Source organism: Micropterus salmoides, unplaced genomic scaffold (genome assembly GCF_014851395.1).
Source record: "Micropterus salmoides isolate LMB-PRFRI ecotype aquatic unplaced genomic scaffold, ASM1485139v1 Ms_hic_scaffold_6, whole genome shotgun sequence".
NCBI classification, from domain to species: Eukaryota; Metazoa; Chordata; class Actinopteri; order Centrarchiformes; family Centrarchidae; genus Micropterus; species Micropterus salmoides.
Window position 1 is genome coordinate 30323900 of NW_024044348.1, and position 20887 is coordinate 30344786.

At 41.9% G+C, this 20887-nt stretch overlaps 1 protein-coding gene across 2 annotated transcripts; it reads right to left on the reverse strand.

Annotated features, from left to right (window-relative positions):
- Positions 1–16881: 16881 nt before the first annotated feature.
- Positions 16882–20560, reverse strand: irx5a (iroquois homeobox 5a). Of its 2 annotated transcripts, none has more exons than XM_038702134.1 (3): positions 19881–20560; positions 18576–18981; positions 16882–17891 (listed from the first exon to the last, which is right to left on the reverse strand). In XM_038702134.1, the coding sequence occupies exons 1-3, from the start codon at positions 20136–20138 to the stop codon at positions 17182–17184; spliced, it is 1374 nt and encodes a 457-aa protein (XP_038558062.1). In that variant the 5' UTR covers positions 20139–20560; the 3' UTR covers positions 16882–17181. The 2 variants fall into 2 exon arrangements, with proteins under 2 accessions (XP_038558062.1, XP_038558063.1); XM_038702135.1 differs by having other exon boundaries at positions 19896–20557.
- Positions 20561–20887: the final 327 nt, after the last annotated feature.

Genomic DNA, 20887 nt, shown 5'->3' on the forward strand with positions numbered 1-20887 from the left:
CTGAATTATGAAGTTGATTCAACAGGTGAGAGGTAATAGATGCACATGACATTTAAAAATATATCTATATATGGTGCACTAACATAACATGAAAAGTACAAATTGATCATGCAGAGAAGTAATTAGCTATACTCATTTACCACCACCCTAAACAATGTGATTTTTTTAGGCCCACCAGGTATAAATATTAATTGAAAAATAAAGATTAATGTTGACATTTATTGTTTATTTAACGGTAGAATAATATAAACTGCAAACAAAAATGTAAACTATACATGCTTGTCATGCTTTAATGAACCATTCTGTGCAGTTAATGTTTCGACGCAGCATGTGGTCTGTTTGCTAGCATGGCAAAACTCATTTTGATTTCAAAAGAAACAATATTTCTTATTCAAATAATATTTTAACATGCGTCTTATTTAAAACATTAGTCACTTAACTTTTGATGATTACTGAAAACAGGAGTAGAGATATATGCAAAAAAAATGTTATCTTCTGAGGGTTCCAAAAGTTTTTTTACATCTTCTTCTGGGATCAGCAGGCACAATGTGCTTCGATAATTGGCTTACAATAAAAAGTCATTTATAAAAGTAATTTATGTAACAAGCAGCTTCATTGGAAGAAACATCTCACAGCAAAAACAAATATGTAGTTGTAGTTTTTTTCTCCCACTTTGCTGCCATTGGGACGTTAACCCTAGCTTCTAGGTACGTATTTTAATTCATTTTATTTATTCATTTTTTCAGAAAAAAGGAAAAAGTACCTCAAAGTACCAAAAATGGATTTGGTACTTTGAGGTCCCAAACATACAAAAAAGTTGAAGCAGCATTTAGTCCACATACACACATGAAGGTGCTGATACCCTAAGCCAATCTAGGCCAAAGTGAGCTGGACAAAACCCATTACAGAGCTCAAATGACGCTTGGTGGGTAGACTGGCATCAGTCAAACCCACAGGCTGCCCCGGGGTCACACCAAAGCTGGCACTTAAGAGTTTTAACACACAGACAGCACACACATTATCCAGCTAATGACGGAATTACAGCACTGACTCACCATGTAGCTACATGTAAGCGATGGGGGGACGGCAATAGATTATCGTCTGAGAAAAGAGGCACTTTCCCAGGAAAAGCAGCTGTCAGTGAGAACGAGAGAAGGAGAGAAAGAAAGAAAGGTGGAGATGGACATAAACTCCCCAAGAATGGAGGTTTAGATGATTGTAATTATGACTCTATAAAACGCTCAATACTGTCATTATCATTGAGTCATATGTCCATGCAAGAGAAAGGGATGTTTAAAGTGATGTGTCATCAGTGTCTGAGGTTGAAACGAGTAGGAGAGGCTTACACTGGAAAGGAATAAGATATACAGACTGTCCTTTAAAACTGACACAATCAACAAACATTTATAGTATATCCATGGGACGTAATGGATTACGGCAACTCTGTCTGTCGGTGGGTGTGGGTGTGTTTGTGTGTGTGTGTGTGTGTGTGTGTGTGTGTGTTGGAGGGGGGGCAGATATGTACATGTTTTCATTTGTTTCTCAATGCTTATGTTTCTCATATGGGGAGACATGTGGATATGTTTAAATGTTTATATGCTTGTATGAATGTGTGCTCATGCTGTGTGTGTGTGAGTGAGTGTGTGGAGAGCCTAAAGTGTCTGTGCCCTAATACCAAGACGCTGTAAGTGCGACTGCTGTGACTATAGGCCTCTGTGTTGCGGTGACTCTGTATAAACGCTGTGGTCGCTCTGTTTTCTTACTTTGGTTTCAGAGTGAATGTCTGAAAAGTTCATATTTTCAATGGCAACTCTGAAGGAACCATAAATTCACAGCGTGCTGTATTTTTATCCTTTTTTCGCATAATGGAAGTTCCAGAGGACAAAACAGTCCCAGCAAGGGTGGGGTGGGTTGTGAGAAAGCAGTGTGGGGGTTTGTAGGGCGGGGGTTGATTGTGGTTTTGGGGACATAAGAGAAGGGTGCAACTGTACTGGACATATAGCCAACTGGGAAAAGCGACTGCGTGTTCCCCAGCCTGTGCTCCCTGCTCAAAAAACAAGCCTTTGAGCAAAGAGTGTGCGGGATGTCTGTCGGCTTTTCCAAGTGAAATCCAATCGAGCTGGGTCTGAATATTCTCAAGCAAAGTGGCTCCAAGTTCAATTACACATTACAAGCCGCATGACAGTTTCCATTGTGCAATACTCAATCTAACAAGACTGCACTAAATCGGCCCGGCACCCCTGTTCACACTGGAGTCAGTGTGCCGAGACAGGAGGGAAGGGCCCTCGACAAGAGGCCCTCTTAACTACTTTATAATGGTAACTCATACCTGTGGAGAAGCAGACACCTGAGACCCAGAGCCAAGCAGCTAGAGGCAACTAACTAACACAGCTTCCCTCTGGTTGCACCTTCTTGTACTTGACTGTTGTCAAACTGTTATGGTTCGAAGGCTTTTGTGTTTATTGTGGACATCTGAGTCACAAGGAGATTATATGTTGGTCCTATAGCCTTGGGCTTAGTTCTTGTAATGAATCCTAAAAAAGCCTTTTCTTTAATCTCTGCTTAAAGGACAGTGTCTTGCTATACTGTACGCAGATGATACAATGTTCAACTTCATAAATGTCATTTAATCATCAGCGATACTTCACAGGTCCTGGCCATTCAAGCTGGTTTGCTTATGCTGTTCCAGGGTGTAATTCGCAGCTCATCCATGTAACCTCCTTTCCCTTTGGTGGCTGAGAGGAAAAGAGAAGCCCCTCTTCATCGTTAGATCACTGTGGTGGTGGGAATGCTGGAACCAACCCTGTTAAAACTTGAAAACATTCCCTCTTCAAACCACCATGACTGAGTAGATTAGGCCCCCATCCGCAGGAAAACAGTCTTATTTCCTGAAGATATTTGGGGCGTTTAATTCAGAAACAATGCTGGCTGGCGCACTGAGCCTCTTTAAATGCATGCTTTTTTATTACCATTCTAGAAGTTATTCAAATAAAGTAAATGAGTGGTTCAGTGAAACGTGTTAAGATGCACACCAAATACATTGGTGTCAGGCTTAATTATTCCCCCGGATGAGTCTTTTCTTGCGTCTACACCAATTAAAGTCAAGGGAATAGAATCAGAGAAACATGCGTCCCTGTGTACGCTGTATAGCCTTTGTAGAAGCCATGTCATTGATGACACACGGCTATATACATATTTCATTGGGACATGCATATTTTACAGTGTAATCCTTGGCACACCACTGCTTTGTTAACAGTATGTGGAAAGGCCCGAAGAGTAGGAGGTTTTCTTTTGTGGGTTGTGATAAATCAGTGAGAGAAAAACGAGAAAAATCTAAATGCGTTCTGACAGTCTGAAAAACTTCACTGTTACTGTGATGTCTTTGATAATGCACATCCTTACATTGTTGTCCTACTGGTACTTCGTCAATGTTAATAGATACTGACTATTTCATGCTAATTATCAAACAAGGCAGAATGCATCATCGGTTTGGCATTGTAATCTATGTTTCACATTATGCCAGTGCCTTCTAATAGTTGACACTATTGACATTACTACAAGGATAAATTCTAAAACTCAACTTACCGTCACCACTGAAATGAAATAGCATCTGCAAAGAGAGTTTACTCCCAACCTAACACAAGCTTAGAGGCTGCGGCAGACTATACAGGAGCCAAGCAAGGCCAAATGTGCTTGTGCAGCAAACATGATTGCATGTGGTAATTTCCTGTGCGCTGTCTGCATGGTGTTGTGGTCGAAGGAGTGATTATACTGTGCCAGAGAAATGCTAATGTATGTGTTCACAAGAGACATAACATCCAGACACAATTAAAAGCACAAACAAGTGTCAGCCAGTGTTTGTGTTAATAACGGGGTTTGGTGGAGAGGGAGTGAAAGGGTGAAAAGACCGAGGGAGAGAAAGAGAGAGTGTGGCCACAAACACGTGTATGCCTGTGCTGCTCAATGGAAGACAGAATGGCAGCACTTACAAGTAGAATCCAACTGGAGACAAGGAAGGGAGTTGTGTGGCCGCTGGGATAAATATCGACTGTTAGGCCATACACTCCCCCCTCCCAAGCATCTAGGCACGGCAAAGTTCACAGGGGTAACTTCAACCGTATCACTCACATCTAATAGCCCTGTGTACACTGGCTACTCAGACTGCAAGCACTTGATCATTGTGTTTATAGGTGCCTCTGGTCCTGCTTCCTTTAGATTCAGCCTCATTCACCCATACAGATAGTGACGACAGGAATTCAGTAAAACTTTGCCCCAGCCGCTGGTCAAGAAACGCCTGCGGTCAGAGTCTGCTCGAGTGGAAACATGAGATTCTGGACAAGTTGATACAAGAATAATTATGTACTGGATAACACACAGTATATGACTGACAGGGAGATCAGAGAGGTTTAAATGATTTTTGTATTTTAATCACCACTTATCTTAAGTCAAGTCTTTGATGCTCAACATCCCCAGCATGTTTCAAAGTGTTATATTATTTCATATTAATTTGCAAAAGTGTGTATTGTTCTAAAATACACATCAAAATGTGTATGCAGACACATGTAGACATGCACACAGGAGATTTGAGAGAAGATCTTTATCAGCAACTGACTGACTAGTGTCAAGGTTTGCTAATACTAATGAGGCTGGGAGTTCTTCCACTCTGATGTTTTCTTTATTGATCGCAAGCAAGTACATGATTACTACTTAATTGGTGTAGGTCCCCCAGAACCTGAGATGACTGATCAGTACTTGTGTGTATTCACACATACCAATGCATGTGCTGACATACATTTATAACTGTGGAATGATATATTAAAGCCAGATAAGAGAGATTATGTATAGACCTGAAATATTGTGCAAGGAATCCAGCTATTTACCTGTGGCGTTTTGGATTTTTAGTGCCACATATTATCTTACAGTGACATTTTTGTTGGATTTTGGGGTGATCGTGCCAGATGTTGGTGTCTGATCGCCTACGGTAAAAACATGACACAACACGAATCAAAAACAGATCCTTCTCTCTTAAAACACTATTGCTCATTCATTCAGGGGGAGATCACATATCGTGTTCGTCTGTTGCCAAAACACAAAGTGTCTCAAACTATTCCAAGATTACAGCCTGAGATAGCTGTGCTTATCCATCTGTCACCATACAAAGAGTTATCCTTTCTTGTTTAAGTCACTCAAACTCAACGTCTAATCTGAAGCGCGTGTGCATGTTTATGCTTGTGTGTGTGCGCGTGTGTGTGCGCGTGTGTGTATGTGTTTGTGTCGCTCTAAACAGGCCTGGTGTTGAGAAAGAATGTATGGGCCACAAGCCCAGCCAAAGCCTCAAATCCCCCCCACCAACATCATTAAACACTTTCTGCTGCTTTCAATTTCTTGTCATTGAACTTAATTGATCTAAAAGCCAGAATTATGAAATTATACCTGGCCATACAAAGCCTTTTTTACTGTTACAAAAGACTCACTATATGATACATCTTCATCACTGAGGTAGGGGAAGGGAAGGGTATAGCGTAGGTGGGGTATGGCATCTGTCTGTCCTGTGTCTACAGTCTGCACCTGTGATTGCAATTTTTATCCTTTGTCCTCCAGCATTTGTGTGCCCTTTGATAGTCTCAAGAACAAGGAAAGAGCTCTTCCTCACAAGGTCACACTGTGCCATCAATGGCTGGTGACTTACAAATCATAAGTATTGATCATGGCAGCGATCATACTGAATGTAGGGCAGACAGTAAAATCATATCCACTTAGGCTTAATGGCCCACATTAAAGCAATTATGCACACAAACTGGGACTGTCTGACTGTACGCATATTAGGCCGGTCCATATATCTTTTTCCCTTCCTTTTTTTACTTAGCATTTTTATCCATGCACTTTTGATAATGCATCAAGGTTTTACTTGTTATTGACTGCTTCCGGTGGAACAGCTGTAATTGGTTGGACGACCCTCGTCAACTCTGCTCCCTGTAGCCTTGTAGGTAAAACTGCTCTAATTGATGACATGATGTGCATAAGGTTTTTTCTATATACGTTTGAGTCAATACTCATGTATTTACTAATGACAGTACGAGTACCTACTGGTGACCTGCTAATGAAGTTGGTTCATTTATCAGTCAGTCAATGGGTCAAGGACTGGAGGAGATACCACTGTCGTCCTCTGCGAGCACACTGGCAGATAAACCATTTTCACCATTTCACTTGAAATTATGGCTACTGTGTGCTAAAGAATTATTGTGAGCCAGGTTCAGGTGTGAAGACGTTTCGGAGACTGATGAAGATTTAACATAGCATGGTTTTTTGAGCCCGGCCGAGGAGATACAGTGCCAGCACACAACATGTGAACCAATGCCAACACCAGAACTGAAGGATAACATCTTTTAGTCTCTTTTGTTTCTCTCTTAGGTCATCTTTAACTGGCCTAAACGTAAAAAAAACAAATCTATCTGATGTTTTGACTCCAATGCTACGTCATATTGGAATCTGTTACTATCCATGAGTTGTACTCTAATCTGTGGAGCCAGTAAGTTCTTCTAAAAAATCTTGTAAGACTTAACCTTGTAACAGAAAACCGATACCTGCTAGCTTGACGCCTGAGCTACTTTCTCTACCACATCACTCTAACTGTTGTCTCCCTGACAAGGACAGTTATATGTGAGAAATAACTAGAGCTGGAAGGTCCGTGAACACTTGTAGGGTCAGCTAATGACTCCAAGCTAAACCTGTCTTACCTTTCCATGTCACATCAATTAAGCCCCCCTAAGAATATTCTATAACACAGTGTATATTTTCAAGCTGTGTTTATTCATGAAATGTCAACTGATCACATATGGTCTTTTTCACAGCACTACTGGAACAGATGGAGGTTAAATGTCTTGCACAATGGCATATTGATGTTGTGCTTAATGTGTCATACATTTGATAAGTTTTCCTTGAGTTTAATATTAGCCATTATACAGATTTTCACTGGTTACGAAAACAACATTCAATTGACTTATTTTTTTTTCTTGTTATTCAATAAGCTTCCTCAGATACTTCTAATCAACCTATGTGGCAAACTTCACCCATCCAAATACTGTTTAAACAAGGTCTGCTCCACATGCATCCTGAGAGACTAAAAGCTCATGTGTATGGAAGCTGAAGCATCATTCATTAAAATTCCACGATTCCCACAGGCGACAGACAGTGTGATTATAACCTATTGGTGATATATAGCAAGTGAACCTGCTGACCGTTGGTTCAATGTGTTTCCAATAAAATAGAAAAAAAATGTCTTTTTTTAAACTTGTGGCACAGAAAACTTGCATTCTAGAAATACAACCAAACTGCATAATAGGAGGTTTAACTTTTCCCTTTTAGCGTACTTTACGCAGTACAATAATTCATACTCTATGCATACTTGTCAGAGAAATGAAACGGCATGTGAAGCAAAACACCCACTTAGACACAATTTTATTGCCATTTTTCACTGTTGATTCCAAATTTTGTTTATTAACCATTTTCCCCTTCTTCTTTTTTATCCACTTTAAGACAAAACATGCTCATAAAAAATGTATCGCGTTGATCTGCATATGCCGATTCCCCTGATTGGGTCTCTTGTTTTGAGAAAAAGGAATGAAAGCATCATCAGGCAGCACTGAGTGAGTCTCAGTTCCTCCTTTTGACAAATGCATTTCATCTCTGCCATGCCAGAGGAAGAGGTCATCAGAGCGAGAATGGCCTCTACCTAGACCTCTCCATCCACTCCATCAAACAGAAAGAGTGAGCGAGCATGGGAGGGTGATGCATATTTAAAGAACTTTAACTGGTACCATTTCATGTTAAACGCACGAGCCAAAGCTCCGCTATATTTGCACAGGCTTCTCACTACACTTGAAAAGACTTTATATAGCTTCTAATTTTAACTAAAAATTCGGGGGTTATGATTTATGGGCAAATTACATGCATGTTACTTGAGGGGGAAACTGTGGCTGTGCATTTAGAAAGAACCACCATCAGTGGAAGGGTATGCGCACTAGAAAGAGACTGAAAGTGAGCTTTCTCGGAAAACTTATGTCATCAAACTCTTTCATTATCTAACGCTAACACCCAAGAGATCAACATTGCCTAGAAGATACAGGGTTATAATTGCTTTTATTGGTTTATTGTGTGAGCGAAGGAGCTCTTTGATGTATTTAAGGGACCGTCCTAATGAATCAGTGAATACAGAAACAGCCTATCAAGGGAGCTGATCTCAAAGCGGGTGATGGTGGGGGTGGGGATGTGTGTGCGCCTGTGTGTAGTGGTGGTGGTGGGTGGGGTGCAACAATGCGTTCTTTAGTTGCCGGCAATGGTGAACAAGCAAGGACTTAATCAAGCACAGTTGTCCAAAGAGCAGGGGATAGGAAGGCATGAGGTGTAATCAAGTGTAAACATCCCATACAATGTTTAACAGAGAGATGCGTGACCCCAGAGTTATGGGAGCAGGCTGTATGGAGGGGGTGGGCTTATTTAGCAAATATGTAGAAGTGCTTTTGACCCTCCAGTGACCTTTTCACAAGCCCACCGACACACACAAACACGTCTGTCGTTAATCATCATTTTGATGAGAGCGGGCCTTGTCCGAAGAGAATAAAGCTATGTGCGAACAGCACATTTTCATTTTTCAACATGGCTGTCACTTCCTATGTAGATTGTGTACTTGTTCACTTTTGTCGACTCATTAAGACTTTGTAGCAGCTTCTTGTTTTCTCTTGCTCTCTTTGAGGGCTGGTGCACGGAGGGCTGAGAGAGGTTGTTGTGGCGACGGAGGGCAGAGAAGCCGTGTGGATCTGGTTACTCCTGGCTTTTCCCACAAAAGTGATCAGAGACTGAAAGTTTAGCGCATGTGTAGCCTTGCAGAAGGTTTACTCGCATTTCCAGTTTAACCTTCCATTAAACTGTCCATTGTGCTCCCACTCTACCCACAGACCCTCCACTACATTCTCATGCCCATCAGCTCAGTCAGGTTAACAGCCAAAAGGAGGTAGCAGGGAGGAGGGCAACTCTATCTCATTTCTGTCCCTCTGTCGCGCTGGAGCCTGCGCAACACATTGGGAGAAAGGGAGAGAAGTATATACTACAACCGTTTGATGAGCAGCAGGGCAATAAATTCATTAATCATCATTATATGCCTCATCAAACTCTTTGCCAGCCTCTCCATGGGAGTTACACAAATTAGCCAGTGAAAAAAGCAGTAATTTTAGAGGACCTAGGTAAGTGCTTTTTGATTGCTTTCTTGAACAATGCTTCCCCTGACAAGCTAATAAATCAGATCTTTCTATACTTAAAGTGCAGCTACTGTGAACCCAATCTGAGCTTCCCAAACAAAAAAAAAGGGAGGCTGTGTGGGACAAGGGGTTTTACTACAGCCAAAGCTCTTTCACAGATTTGTTTTGGATTCCTCCTCTTTATTCTGCAACAAAGAGGCCTGGGTACAAAGCTTTTGATAACTGAATGAACTGCTGTTATGTCTCCAGATGCAACCGGGGATTTTCTCATATTGGATCAAAATAACCATGTTTGACTTGAGATAAAAAAAACCTGAGCCAATAGTGACCATATGGTGTGGAATTCAATTAGCTCTTCTTTTTTCCCCCCTTCCTTTCTTTCTTTTAAGCTAGTGTGGGTTTCGACATATTAGCTCAAGTGAGATGCATAGACGGATGCATAGCTGCAGCTTGCAAGCTTTTGTCTGTACAGAGAGCCTAGCTGGCAGGTGATGCATACCTACTACAGCGATCATATCCTTTCATCCAGATGGCCATTCCATGCAAGACCAACAAATCATCCATTAGACTGGAAACGGCTCCTTTATTGAAAATGAGGTCAATAGAAGATTTGAGCCTGGTTTGTGGCTGGCCATGTTAGCCTCCTCCAGGTATTAGCAGCTTTCAGTTAGTGCGTTAGATGGGAGGTCTCGTGCGGGAAGGGATGCAGTTGGAAGGGTTGTCGGGGGGGGGGGGGGGGGGGTAGTTAGGGGTGGTCTTTATCTGTTTAAAACCCCTCTCTGATGAGATTACCTATTGGAGTTGGCTGTAAACCACCCTTAATCAGGGTGCAGCAGCCAACACACTCCCACTGGCATGCAGCCACTGCTTGATTTTTTTTTTTTTTTTTTTTTTTGATGGGTGGTGATGGGATTCTGGAAGAAAAAGGAAAGAAAAAACTACCAAATATGTTTTCATCAGCAATTGTCTGCTATGTCTGGAGCATTCAAGTGTCAAGTGTAACATGAGCAAGCATGGGCATGAACTAAACTTATTTGTTTCCCTTGTGTTTAGATTTGTCTGCCGTCTAATTTGTCTGTTGACTGACCAAAATCAGAGCAGCCAGTGTGGTGTTCCTTGATTGTAAAGTTTGCAAGTTGCATCACTAGCAGGTACTTTACTAAATTGGCAGTGAAACACTGTCACAGCTTCGTGCAGCTTCCTTTCCTCATTGTATGGGAGTGAGAGCCAGTCTGGAGTAGAGTTTTGAATGAGTCCAGCGGTGGTGGCGTTTCCTCGCCCCTCCTCATTAACGTTCTCTCCACACACCGCTGAACTGAGCACGGCTCAAAATAACTTGTGGAGCGCGAGGGGGGCAGTGCCCCGTTTATCTCCATCTTGGGAACTGATCCAATTAAGTAAGTGCCCATTTGCATCCATCAGACTACACCAAACTGGGAGGAAAAGTGGAAAGCTCAGAGCAAACAAAAGGGCCAGCAGTGAGAGAAGGTCCATTTGTTGTGCAAGGTGGTTTGGAGAGGGTAAAGTGTCCCAGATGAACGGTGGATAATGGTAATGTTACGGGCAGTGTATGTGTGAGCGCTTATGTTAGACCAAGTGTGTGTGTGTGTGAGCATTATAGCGGTCATTAGGACAGGTATCTGTGTGGTAATGTGAAGCAGATGTTGAGAAGAAAGGGATCATTTAAAAAGGGCAAATGTAAATAAACAGTCAGGCAGCTTGGTACCCCTCCTCCCTCCTGGACCTTCTGAAGTCACTGAAAGAAAACAGTTCATCAATCTTCATCACAACCATTAATATTGTAATATTAGAGGGACTTATTGTACATATATTGATACCCTTTTTAAAATTACCTCACAAACCACATCTGTATTATTACCAACCCTGGCATTGCCCTGTATCTATATTATGTTGTTTTATATTATCTTTAATACTCATGTGTGATGAAAACTGCTGAGCAGGATGCCGCATTGTGTGAGGCAGCGGAGTTGTGTCACAAAAACACAGGCATTAGTCAGTGTTTCAGGAGTGGCTGTGCTGAACTTGCTCACCTTGTGACCATAGTGAGGGAGGAGCCAGGCGAGGATACAGACAGGACCTGTACAGAGTCTCAGGAGGAAGAACCTTCCTGTGTCTCCACCTCCAGACTGGATGCACACACTTACTGCTCTGTGGCTGTGCATACCTGAGGGGGTTTGGCGTGGAGTAAAAGTTCCTCCCGCGCATGTACGCGTTGTAATTTGTGTGGATGTGTGTGTGTGCGTGCACGTCACCTCCTCCAGGGCAGGCCAGAGACCCTCAGTGTGGGCGCCAGTGAGCCCTTACATGGCCACTGAACATAGACCCTTTGCAGTCACAGGGTCAGAAGCTCACGTCACACTGCTGTCAGAGCAGATTGGTCAATGAGCAGCCCCTTTCAAGGAGTCAAGGTGTGTGCAGAATAGGGCTCTGTGGGTGTGGGTGTGTGTTTGTGTTATGTAATTTATATATTTGATAGATTAGAACTCGTGTGCATAGTTGAAACATTTTGAATTCTCTTATTATTTTAGATTTATTTTGCCTAATGAGCAGATTTTAACAATCCACACCTGAATAGTCATTATTATTTGCCACTGGAACTGAATCCCTCAGTTCTCCCAACCTCAACTCCTGGCCTCCGAGGACTCCATAGTTCATCACTCTTCGTTAATGCCCCCCCCCCCCCCCCCTTTTTCCCCCCTTCCTCATAGAAATGTTTTATTTATGTTGGATGTTGGGGGGGGGGCACTTAAACCATCTCACAGCTGAAAATTACACGTGTAATCTGTCCCAGAGGAACTCCACGGAGAAACAGAAAAACAGTCTGTAAAGTGCAAAAAAATAGTGGTAAATCACTCTGCCACCTTATCCGGGTCGCTTTACAGTATGTTCAAGACCATTTTATTACTCCACTTAACATTAGTGTTGGTGGTGCCAAAGGCTTGAGACTCACATTACCTTGACATGATTTTTATTTTATTTTATTTTTTTTTAGGATTCCAAAAGTGGGTGTATATACTAACATTTTAGAATTTTTTTTTTTATTCAAAGTAAATTTGAATTTGTTGTACAAGTTGTTATGCCTGTGCCCCCAGTCTCAAGTCTAAAGCTGAAGGTGTCCTTAATTAGCCTTCTCATTTAGGATATGATGATGATTAAACAGCCAAGAGCAGTCACTCCTTACTGACCCTCAAGAGTTGCTCATGTCTTTACATTTGAAACGTAATGGAAAAAAAAGAACTTAATGCCCAAATTCTGGTGGCACATTATGGATTGATTGCAAAAATCTGAGAAAAATAAACAATTTGCTATAGGGAAATTTTAGCAACCCTATAGAGTGTACATGTTTTAGAAATAAAAGTCTGCCTGGCTGCCACAGACCCACAGTAGGTCCACCTAAAACGTTATAGTGATTTTCTGTTGTTGGTTTTGAAGAGGAAAAGTGAAAATCCAGGGGAAATGAATATCTCAACAGCCGACTGCGTTTCAGTCACAGATATGAAAGACCCCCTTTTTTTCTGAAAAAGACGCCCTCCTTTTATTTCATCCTTCTTTTATGGCGTATTTGGCAACACCCGTGTTGCTAATGATACCCCCTGCCACTAATCTGTGCAGGTCAACTACAGCGGGTGTCTTTTTACACTTTTGAGCTGAATTTGACCCCAACTCCTATGTGTTGTATCAGTAGGCTGTTTATATGGTCCACAGTGTAATCCCTCAGTGATATTGGGAGTTTGTTTATCAACAGGTTTTGGTTTCACCCTGTGGCCTGACGTACAGTAGCATTTGTGAGGCGTTCACATAGCTGTCCAGTGGCAGGTGTCTAATCTGTTTGGTCCAAGGCTCCAAGTTTCTCCACAAGTTTGTCCCTGCAGCAGATCTCTTGCCCAACTATCTTAGGCTTGTGATAGCATCAAATCAGAGATGGGTAAACTGACCCCCAGTAGATTATCAGGCAGAAAGCATTTAATATAAACAATTTAATTATTTTTAAAATGTCTTAGTGAATGCTTCAAATGTTCGAGTTTAGCCTGTGCTATGCATTTTGGCGTGAGTAACCCCCTCTATAGCCTTAAAGGAAAAAACAGATTTTAGTGATTAATCTAACACCGTTAATATTGCATCTTTTGTTTTCTATACCCCTACACTTGCATATTGGACAATATTGAATGTTTGGTAAATGCTGGATTACGTAGCTTTTACCTGTGATAAACCTGCGCACTAGGCTGCACAGATAATTACAGCAATAAAAGGGATTATACGGGGCCACCGATGGCAGACTTAACTTTCACTTCATTAGATCGTACAGTTCCCAAAAGTGTCGAAAACAAACAAGAAACCACGGTTTACTCTTGTTTTTCATTAGTCTTATATTAGCGCTATTTTCATGCAGTCACCACTGAAAGTCTCCCTCATGAGACTTTAAATCTACTTTTAGAGTAAAGACGCACCGGCAGAGAAGCCCGCAAAGAGGCTGTTGGTGCTTTTCTGGAGATGACAAAGGATAGGATAGATTTTTCTGTCAGTTTCTGCCCATTTCTTTTCTTTCTTTCTTTCTTTTTTTTTGTATTGACAGGCCCACTCGGAGCAATACACAAATAGACTACTATGCATCAATTCGATTTTAGATTTAGTTTTTTTGATTGGTGAAAATGTAGGCCTACATTTCTTTTCACTTTTGAGGTCTAAACAGGGATATTTATGCCTAATGCAGAAAATTTAAATTCACGTCGAGTCACGGCCTTCAGACTTCATGTAGCCAATTGCTTTTATGTTGACATTTTTAAAATCGTTTAATTGATATGACGACACTAACAAGAATCATTTTCAGCTCCAAACACACCGGAATCTGCTTCTGAACGCGCAACAGTAACAAAGTCGCTGTGAAGGGAACAGACCTTATCCCTCTCTTTTCCCTTCTGCTTCTTCTCCTGTCGGATTATTTTCCCCCATTTTCACACGTGGGAACGGTTTCACCCCTACTTAGTATTCTCACATTGTAGCAATCCCAACAATGAACCGACACGCCATTCAAGTGGAGGGGAAGCCGTATAGAGTTGTATAAAGTTGCGTAGAGCATCTCCCCTGTAGGTTACCATGCCTCTGATGAAGGGTTGCAAATTCTCTCGCTCCCTCAAGTGCTATAATCTGGGGTTAATTGACTGGCTTTTATTACGCCCAGAAATAGAAGTATAATCAACGATCAAATACTTATTTTTAATTGGTGAGACGGTATTCTTTAAAAAAATTATTTTTCATAAGCAGCCCTACAGTGAACATGGTGAGCTGAAACACAGTGACATTAAAGCTGCCGCTGGTTCCCCTATCCTATAAAAATATAATGTTTTTTTATACCGCTTTATACTTTAAACACATTTTTTCCTCAGGAAAATGTAATAATAATAATGATACCAATAATAATAATAATAATAATAATGATGATGATAATAATAATCAGGCTATATAATCAATTAGTACAGTGCAAAGGATTAATGCAGAGCTCCTGTGCTTTTTCTCCCAGTGAGTGTGATTTGATAAACAACAGTTGGGGGAAACAAAGCTGGATGGTAAATTTGAACATCCTTCGGGGGGAAGGGGGGGGGGGGGGGGGGGGGGCATAAATACCCCAAAATAATTTGTCCCGCAAGAAAACAGTGTACATAAAAAAAGTGTCAAGTATTTTAAACTGTTTCGATAGTGAGAAGGAAGTCAGACCTGTTTTTATCAGGCATGCCCCCCTGCTCCTGATCCTCCCAACATGTCCTGTGTATTTTTAAATCAAGAAAGTGAATTGGAATAACAATATCAACCGGCTCTTTGGCTTGCACCGTTGTAATGCTAACCCCCCCCCCAAAACCTCACAAACCTATTTGACATGTAAACGTCATAGTATTTACCTACTCACACACTGAAGATTTACACCGCAGGAGCAGTGTGTATATTGTTCTGAGAAAACAACGCAATTTCTAATAAAACTCTACTGCTCTCTTAGGGGGCATTGCATCGAACAGTTCAATCCCCCGGGGATCAGCAAAGAAAAAACATAATTATGCTATTTAGCCGGCTGATGTGTCGCAATCACTGCTCCAGCACACTCTGTCAGATTAAAATAGAGGGCCCGAATAGAGGACATTAAGGCTAAGGGAATTATATAAACCTCAGGGGAGATTTCAAATTGGAGAAGGGAAAGTAAACTATAGAGATTAATGGCAGCCATAAACAAGAGCATGCTGTCCCACTTCAGTGGAGGTCAACAGTAACAACATTAATAATAATAGTAATAATCATAATAATTTTGTGTCCTTCAAAATGCACTGTAACAACCACTGAATAAACCAATATAAAAACAAACAAACATATTATATGCAAACATATACAAACAAAAATATAACTATACTACTAAGGCTTAGTGGCCTACAACTGTTCAAAATACTGAGGAGGCTTACAATTAATATTTAAAGGCAACAACAATATAATAATAATAATAATAATAATAATAATAATAATAATTGTAAGGCAATAATCTGTTTCCTTATTTGAATATATAGCTCCATCTTTAATAAAGCATTGGGAAAAGAAAAAAAACACCTTTCTTTTTCTCAGTGGAGGAAATGTCCGTATGTTCTTTTTTTTGTCCTGCATGTCGGTCAGCTATGTAATTCGTGCCTTTTTTTATCCACTTGTCAAAGTTGCTATAATCCTCATAATAACTGTGATCATTGTGTGTGCCCCATTGGCTCCACTTCTTTTTAACTAGGCCATTTGATCAGGGATGGGTTTCCGTGACGGATTAACAAAGATTCCCCCTGAAATTATAGGAGCAAGTGTGACACCTACCTGCAGAAGTTGGAAGAGTTAGAGGACAGTGCCCGGCTGCCGGTATAATAATATCTGCCTGTCTCAGCTGTGTGCACGACAGCATTCTCCCTTTTCTCCAAACACCAGTGTTTCCCATCTAACGCGCCATTAAAGAGACTCTCCATTAATGATATATAATAGGGCAGTATGTTCTAAATGCATGGTCGCGTCCCTTTTAACAGCTTTGCCACGCCTTGGAAAATAGTAATGAGGTCTAAATTTGGCATAAAATCGAGCTCATTACCGGAGTTCACCACCTGATTGCTCTGCATAAAACACGATAGGTAATTGGGTTAAATGACTGCGCCTCGGTGTTGTTATTATATCAATATCCACTTTTAGAAACGTGCTCAAGTAAAAGAAAAAAATGAGGCCCTGGTTGTATTCAGAGAAAAAATAAACTGGCGACAAGCCATAGACCAAAATTTACCTCCGTGTTGTTTCCAACATTTTTCATTCACAAAAAAAAAAAAGAAAAAAAAATCTATGAATACTTGCACCAACCGAAACGAAACTGAACCCTTTTATTGTTTAGATATTTCAACATCCTTTTGCTGAAATGTAGGCCTTTCCTCTTAAGTTTGTCAGAGCTCTCACTTCCATAATATTTTCAAATGATGATTACCACTGAAACATCTGTCGGGGTGCAAAATTGAATTCATATTTCGTGTAGATTAATTAGCCTTTAAGCACTTTAGACACATAATAGGTAATGCCAACTACTCCCCAAAATAATCGCTGCACAAGTATATATTTTTTATACCATAATTTACTTCAAAGATAGTGTGTTGTCCATTTTAAATACAAAAATGCTACATTAAATATACATGTTAGTCTTTAATACAAATAGACTCAGGCGGCTGCAGCGATTAAGACCATTCTCGTTACATTTTAGGATTAACCATTCAGAAACTAAAAATTTGAGAATAAGCATTTACTCAGAAAATAACTGTTTTCAGAATTTGCGTCATCATTGTTGTTTTTCTTTTTTTTTTTAATGCAACCACAAAAAATAAATAAAAGTCCGCGGTGAGTGGAAAATATCCAGGTATTAAATGTTTGACATACCTTTCTTTAGTTCATAAGGGGAGTCTTTACAAAGATCTACCTGCGTTTGGCCTCTGACTTTGTGGCTCTCTCTTACCAAAGCCTCTGCTCTATTTAACACAGTCTGGTTTAATCCATTGAAATGTGCCGTGGAACCCGTGGTTACCGAGCCGTGGTTACTGTGAAGATGTCCAAAACTGCCACCATAGTTCGTGTAGCCGGGGTAGAAAGGGGAGGTGTAGTACAGAGGCCTGGACAGGACAGTGCTGTTGGGGAGCGGGCACTGAGGGGAGGACCGTGATGGGGACGCGTTGGTGCCCATTACTGCGCTCTGACCCAGCCCTGGACAAGCCTGTGGCGCCTCGCCGCTGCCTTTACACCTGTCTGAGGACGTGGCGATCTCCGCAAGGGACCAGAGTTTGGGTTTAGGGGCCGAAGGGGGCGAGTGGATAACAGAGGTCACGTTGCTGGTCACCGTACCGGGTGCATGGCTCAAATCTGACGGCTTGTCTTGTTGCGCAACGGCCTGGTTCCCCCGGGGCACCGCCGAAGGAGACGAAGTGGTTGGTTTTGCGGAATCCGGCAGCAACTCTGTAGTCCGCTCCTCCTGGTCTTTTAACTCCGAGTCGCTCAGAAGGGGATCCGTGTCTTTGCCATGGTTCTCGTCTTTAAATCTGTCGCAGCCTATGTCAGCTGGGTTCAGCGGTTTATGATCTAAAGCACAAATAAAGAATCGAATCACTGCCAAATACTCCCAACATTAAAACGTCGATAACTGAAACATGTGTTTTAGGTGATCGTGAGGCAAGTCAACACAAATGCAAACTGAGGTCGGATATATAAAAATAATTAGGCTAATTGTGCACGTTTCACTTAAAAAACTGTTTTTGTGTGTGCTAAAAATGTGTGCCAGCCTAAAAAACTCCCCTCCACATGTATGAAAGAGCATGCACAGTGTTGCCAAATTAAAAGTCTGAGCACACAGTAAGTTGACTGTTTTCATTTTCAAATATATCGTTGGCATTAAATAGTATCTTGTCATACCATAGTTCTAATAATAAGCATCCAAGAACCGTTCGAAACCGGGATATAATTACCATACAAAGGCAATATTTTTTAGCCGAATACCCGGCGCAATACACCAGCTGTATCCTTTTTATGCAGTTAAGAATAAATTGACTGCTAAACACTTTGCGTCACCGGCAATTTCAGCCCCTGAGAAGTCAAACGAGGGGAGTTCAAGGTGATTATTATTTAAAGCAATTGTCCCATTATAAATAATATACCACCATTAACCAGCAATCAATTTTGCACCCTGAGTGGAAACGACTGCGATGAAAAATTGATGATTTCTTTTTTTTTTTGCCCCCCCCCCCCTTCCTTCCCTGCACCACCAACCTGCTTCTGTGTCTGTGGAGTCTCCCTTGTCTGTGGGCTTGTTTGGCTCGTCGTCGTCGTTTTTCTCCAAATCAATATTCTCGTCCTCCTCTTCGTCCTCGCTCCGGTTCCGGGGGGTCCAAGTCATCTTGTTCTCCTTCTTTAGCCTCCTCCTGGCGTTTGCGAACCAGGTGGACACCTGGGTGAGGGTCATTTTGGTAATGATGGCCAGCATGATCTTCTCGCCCTTGGTGGGGTAGGGATTTTTGCGGTGCTCGTTGAGCCAGGCCTTCAGGGTGGCAGTGGCGTCCCGGGTTGCGTTTTTACGATATGCTGGGTCACCATAAGGGTAGGTGCCCAAGGGTGCTGCGTAAGGATGGTATCCTATTGAGCCGGCCATACCCGTAGTGTGGTCATATGGAGAACTCTGTGATAAAAAAACAATACAATAAAAATGTAAAAAGTTCTGTCACAGCCATCTGCTCAGCTGCTTTAAATAAGTTTTAATAATAAAGAATTAAATGATTTACGGCACACAAACAAGGATACACATGCACGCACACGCATACACATGCGCGCGCACTCACTCACACACACACACACACACACACACACACACACACATACACACACGAATGCACTGGCTTTAATCCGGTAGTCCAAGTTAGAAATGAATGTTCACGGAGTTGGTTTGAACTTGATTGGGCATTTGAAATGTGATGTCTGTGTCTAGGCATTTTTATTATAATTTAAATGATGTCAGCATGCAAAGCCTTTTATTCTCGCCATTAAAATAGCACAATATGTAATCATGATAACGTATTGGCACTATATGCATGATGGGCCTAACATTCCGGTTCGTTGCCTGTTCTGCTGTATTTGCTGTATGAACGACTTGTGTTACCTTGAGAATATCCGCTGTGAATAAAACAAAAGTAAAGCACGCTTCTCCTCTATCTTTTGTCAAAAGTTGCAATATTTAAGTTTTACAACTGGCACAGCTAATGGGACGGTGAGCCACAAATACAGTGACCTAAATTGCCATCACACGGCGCGTTGCAGTCACTTATGAGCGGAGAAGCTTTGCCCACTCGATTTGATAAAAGCTACAATTTACTGAAAGACCATATAATAGCAGCCCACTCAGTTAAATTAGCTCTGTTTACTCAAAAACATGTTCTGACAGTCTGTAATGGTATATCCATGCACTCTTCAATGACGCACAATTCCCATTTAACCGCTCGCATCCGAATGCACAGCCGATATTAAGGCTTCTGTAATGAGTTAATATCCTCGCGTTTACTTCCCATTAGATCGAATAATCACCTTTAGTTTACTCACCACGTACGAGGTGAATGTGGCAGCTGCCGCCGCGTCTGCACTGTATGGCAAGTGGGAGTTGTAGCCTGGCGAGGCGCTGGTGAACGCAGTAGATCCGGCATAGGGCGCAAAAGCAGATCCCGAAGAGGATCTCCCAAGTTCCTCGGTTCTGGGTCCCGATATAACGCTGGTGCTGTACGCAGGACATGAATACAGGGCTAGAGAAGCGGACGGCTGGTACAAGTAGCCCTGAGGATACGCCATGCTGGAGCCCGGAGTGTGTAAGCCACTTAACTTGCGCACTTTCTCCCCTTTATTTTCTCATGCGCTGCTGTCGGAGCGCATAGAGCCGTGTGTCTGCAGACCCGCTGTCTGTCCCCACTTCTAAATGACAATGGTGAAGGCAAAAAGTAAAAGTGATTAAATAAAGGGAGGCTTAGATGTTGGATGGGTTATTTTGGTCGCTGCCAGCCAGCCACTGCCCGTCGGATGTTTTGTCTCGTTTTGTTTTTCTGTTGCTCCCTTATCTGAGTTGCACCGTCGCTCTCATGCCCGCGCAGAAGTTTTTTTTTACCCGTCGGACGGGGGCTTTGCTTGGGAAAATGTCCTGCCAAGATGCTAAGTTGAAAAATTGAGGATCCTGACGCCTACTACGCTCCTCCTCCCGGGGTGTAGTCACCGAAGGAAAAGGCAAGCTTATGCTGGGTAACCACAGCCCTGCCCAAATCCATGCTCTCTCTCTCTTTCTTTCTCTCTCTCTCTCTCTCTCTCTCTCTCTCTCTCTCTCACCCTCTCTCTGTTTCTTCCTCACCCCTCCCTCTCTCGCGTTAACTAACAATCCTTCTCATTCTCTATTTCTCAATTTTTTCCCTCTTTAACAAGGCTCGTTGCAGTAAGTCTCAAGTGCGCCTGGCAGCCCCCCTTTGGATGGCGACATCATGCGAGTCTGTCAACTCCCAACTCTCTTCTCTTTTTTCCCCCAAATACGAAGCCGTCACTTTCACACTTGATCA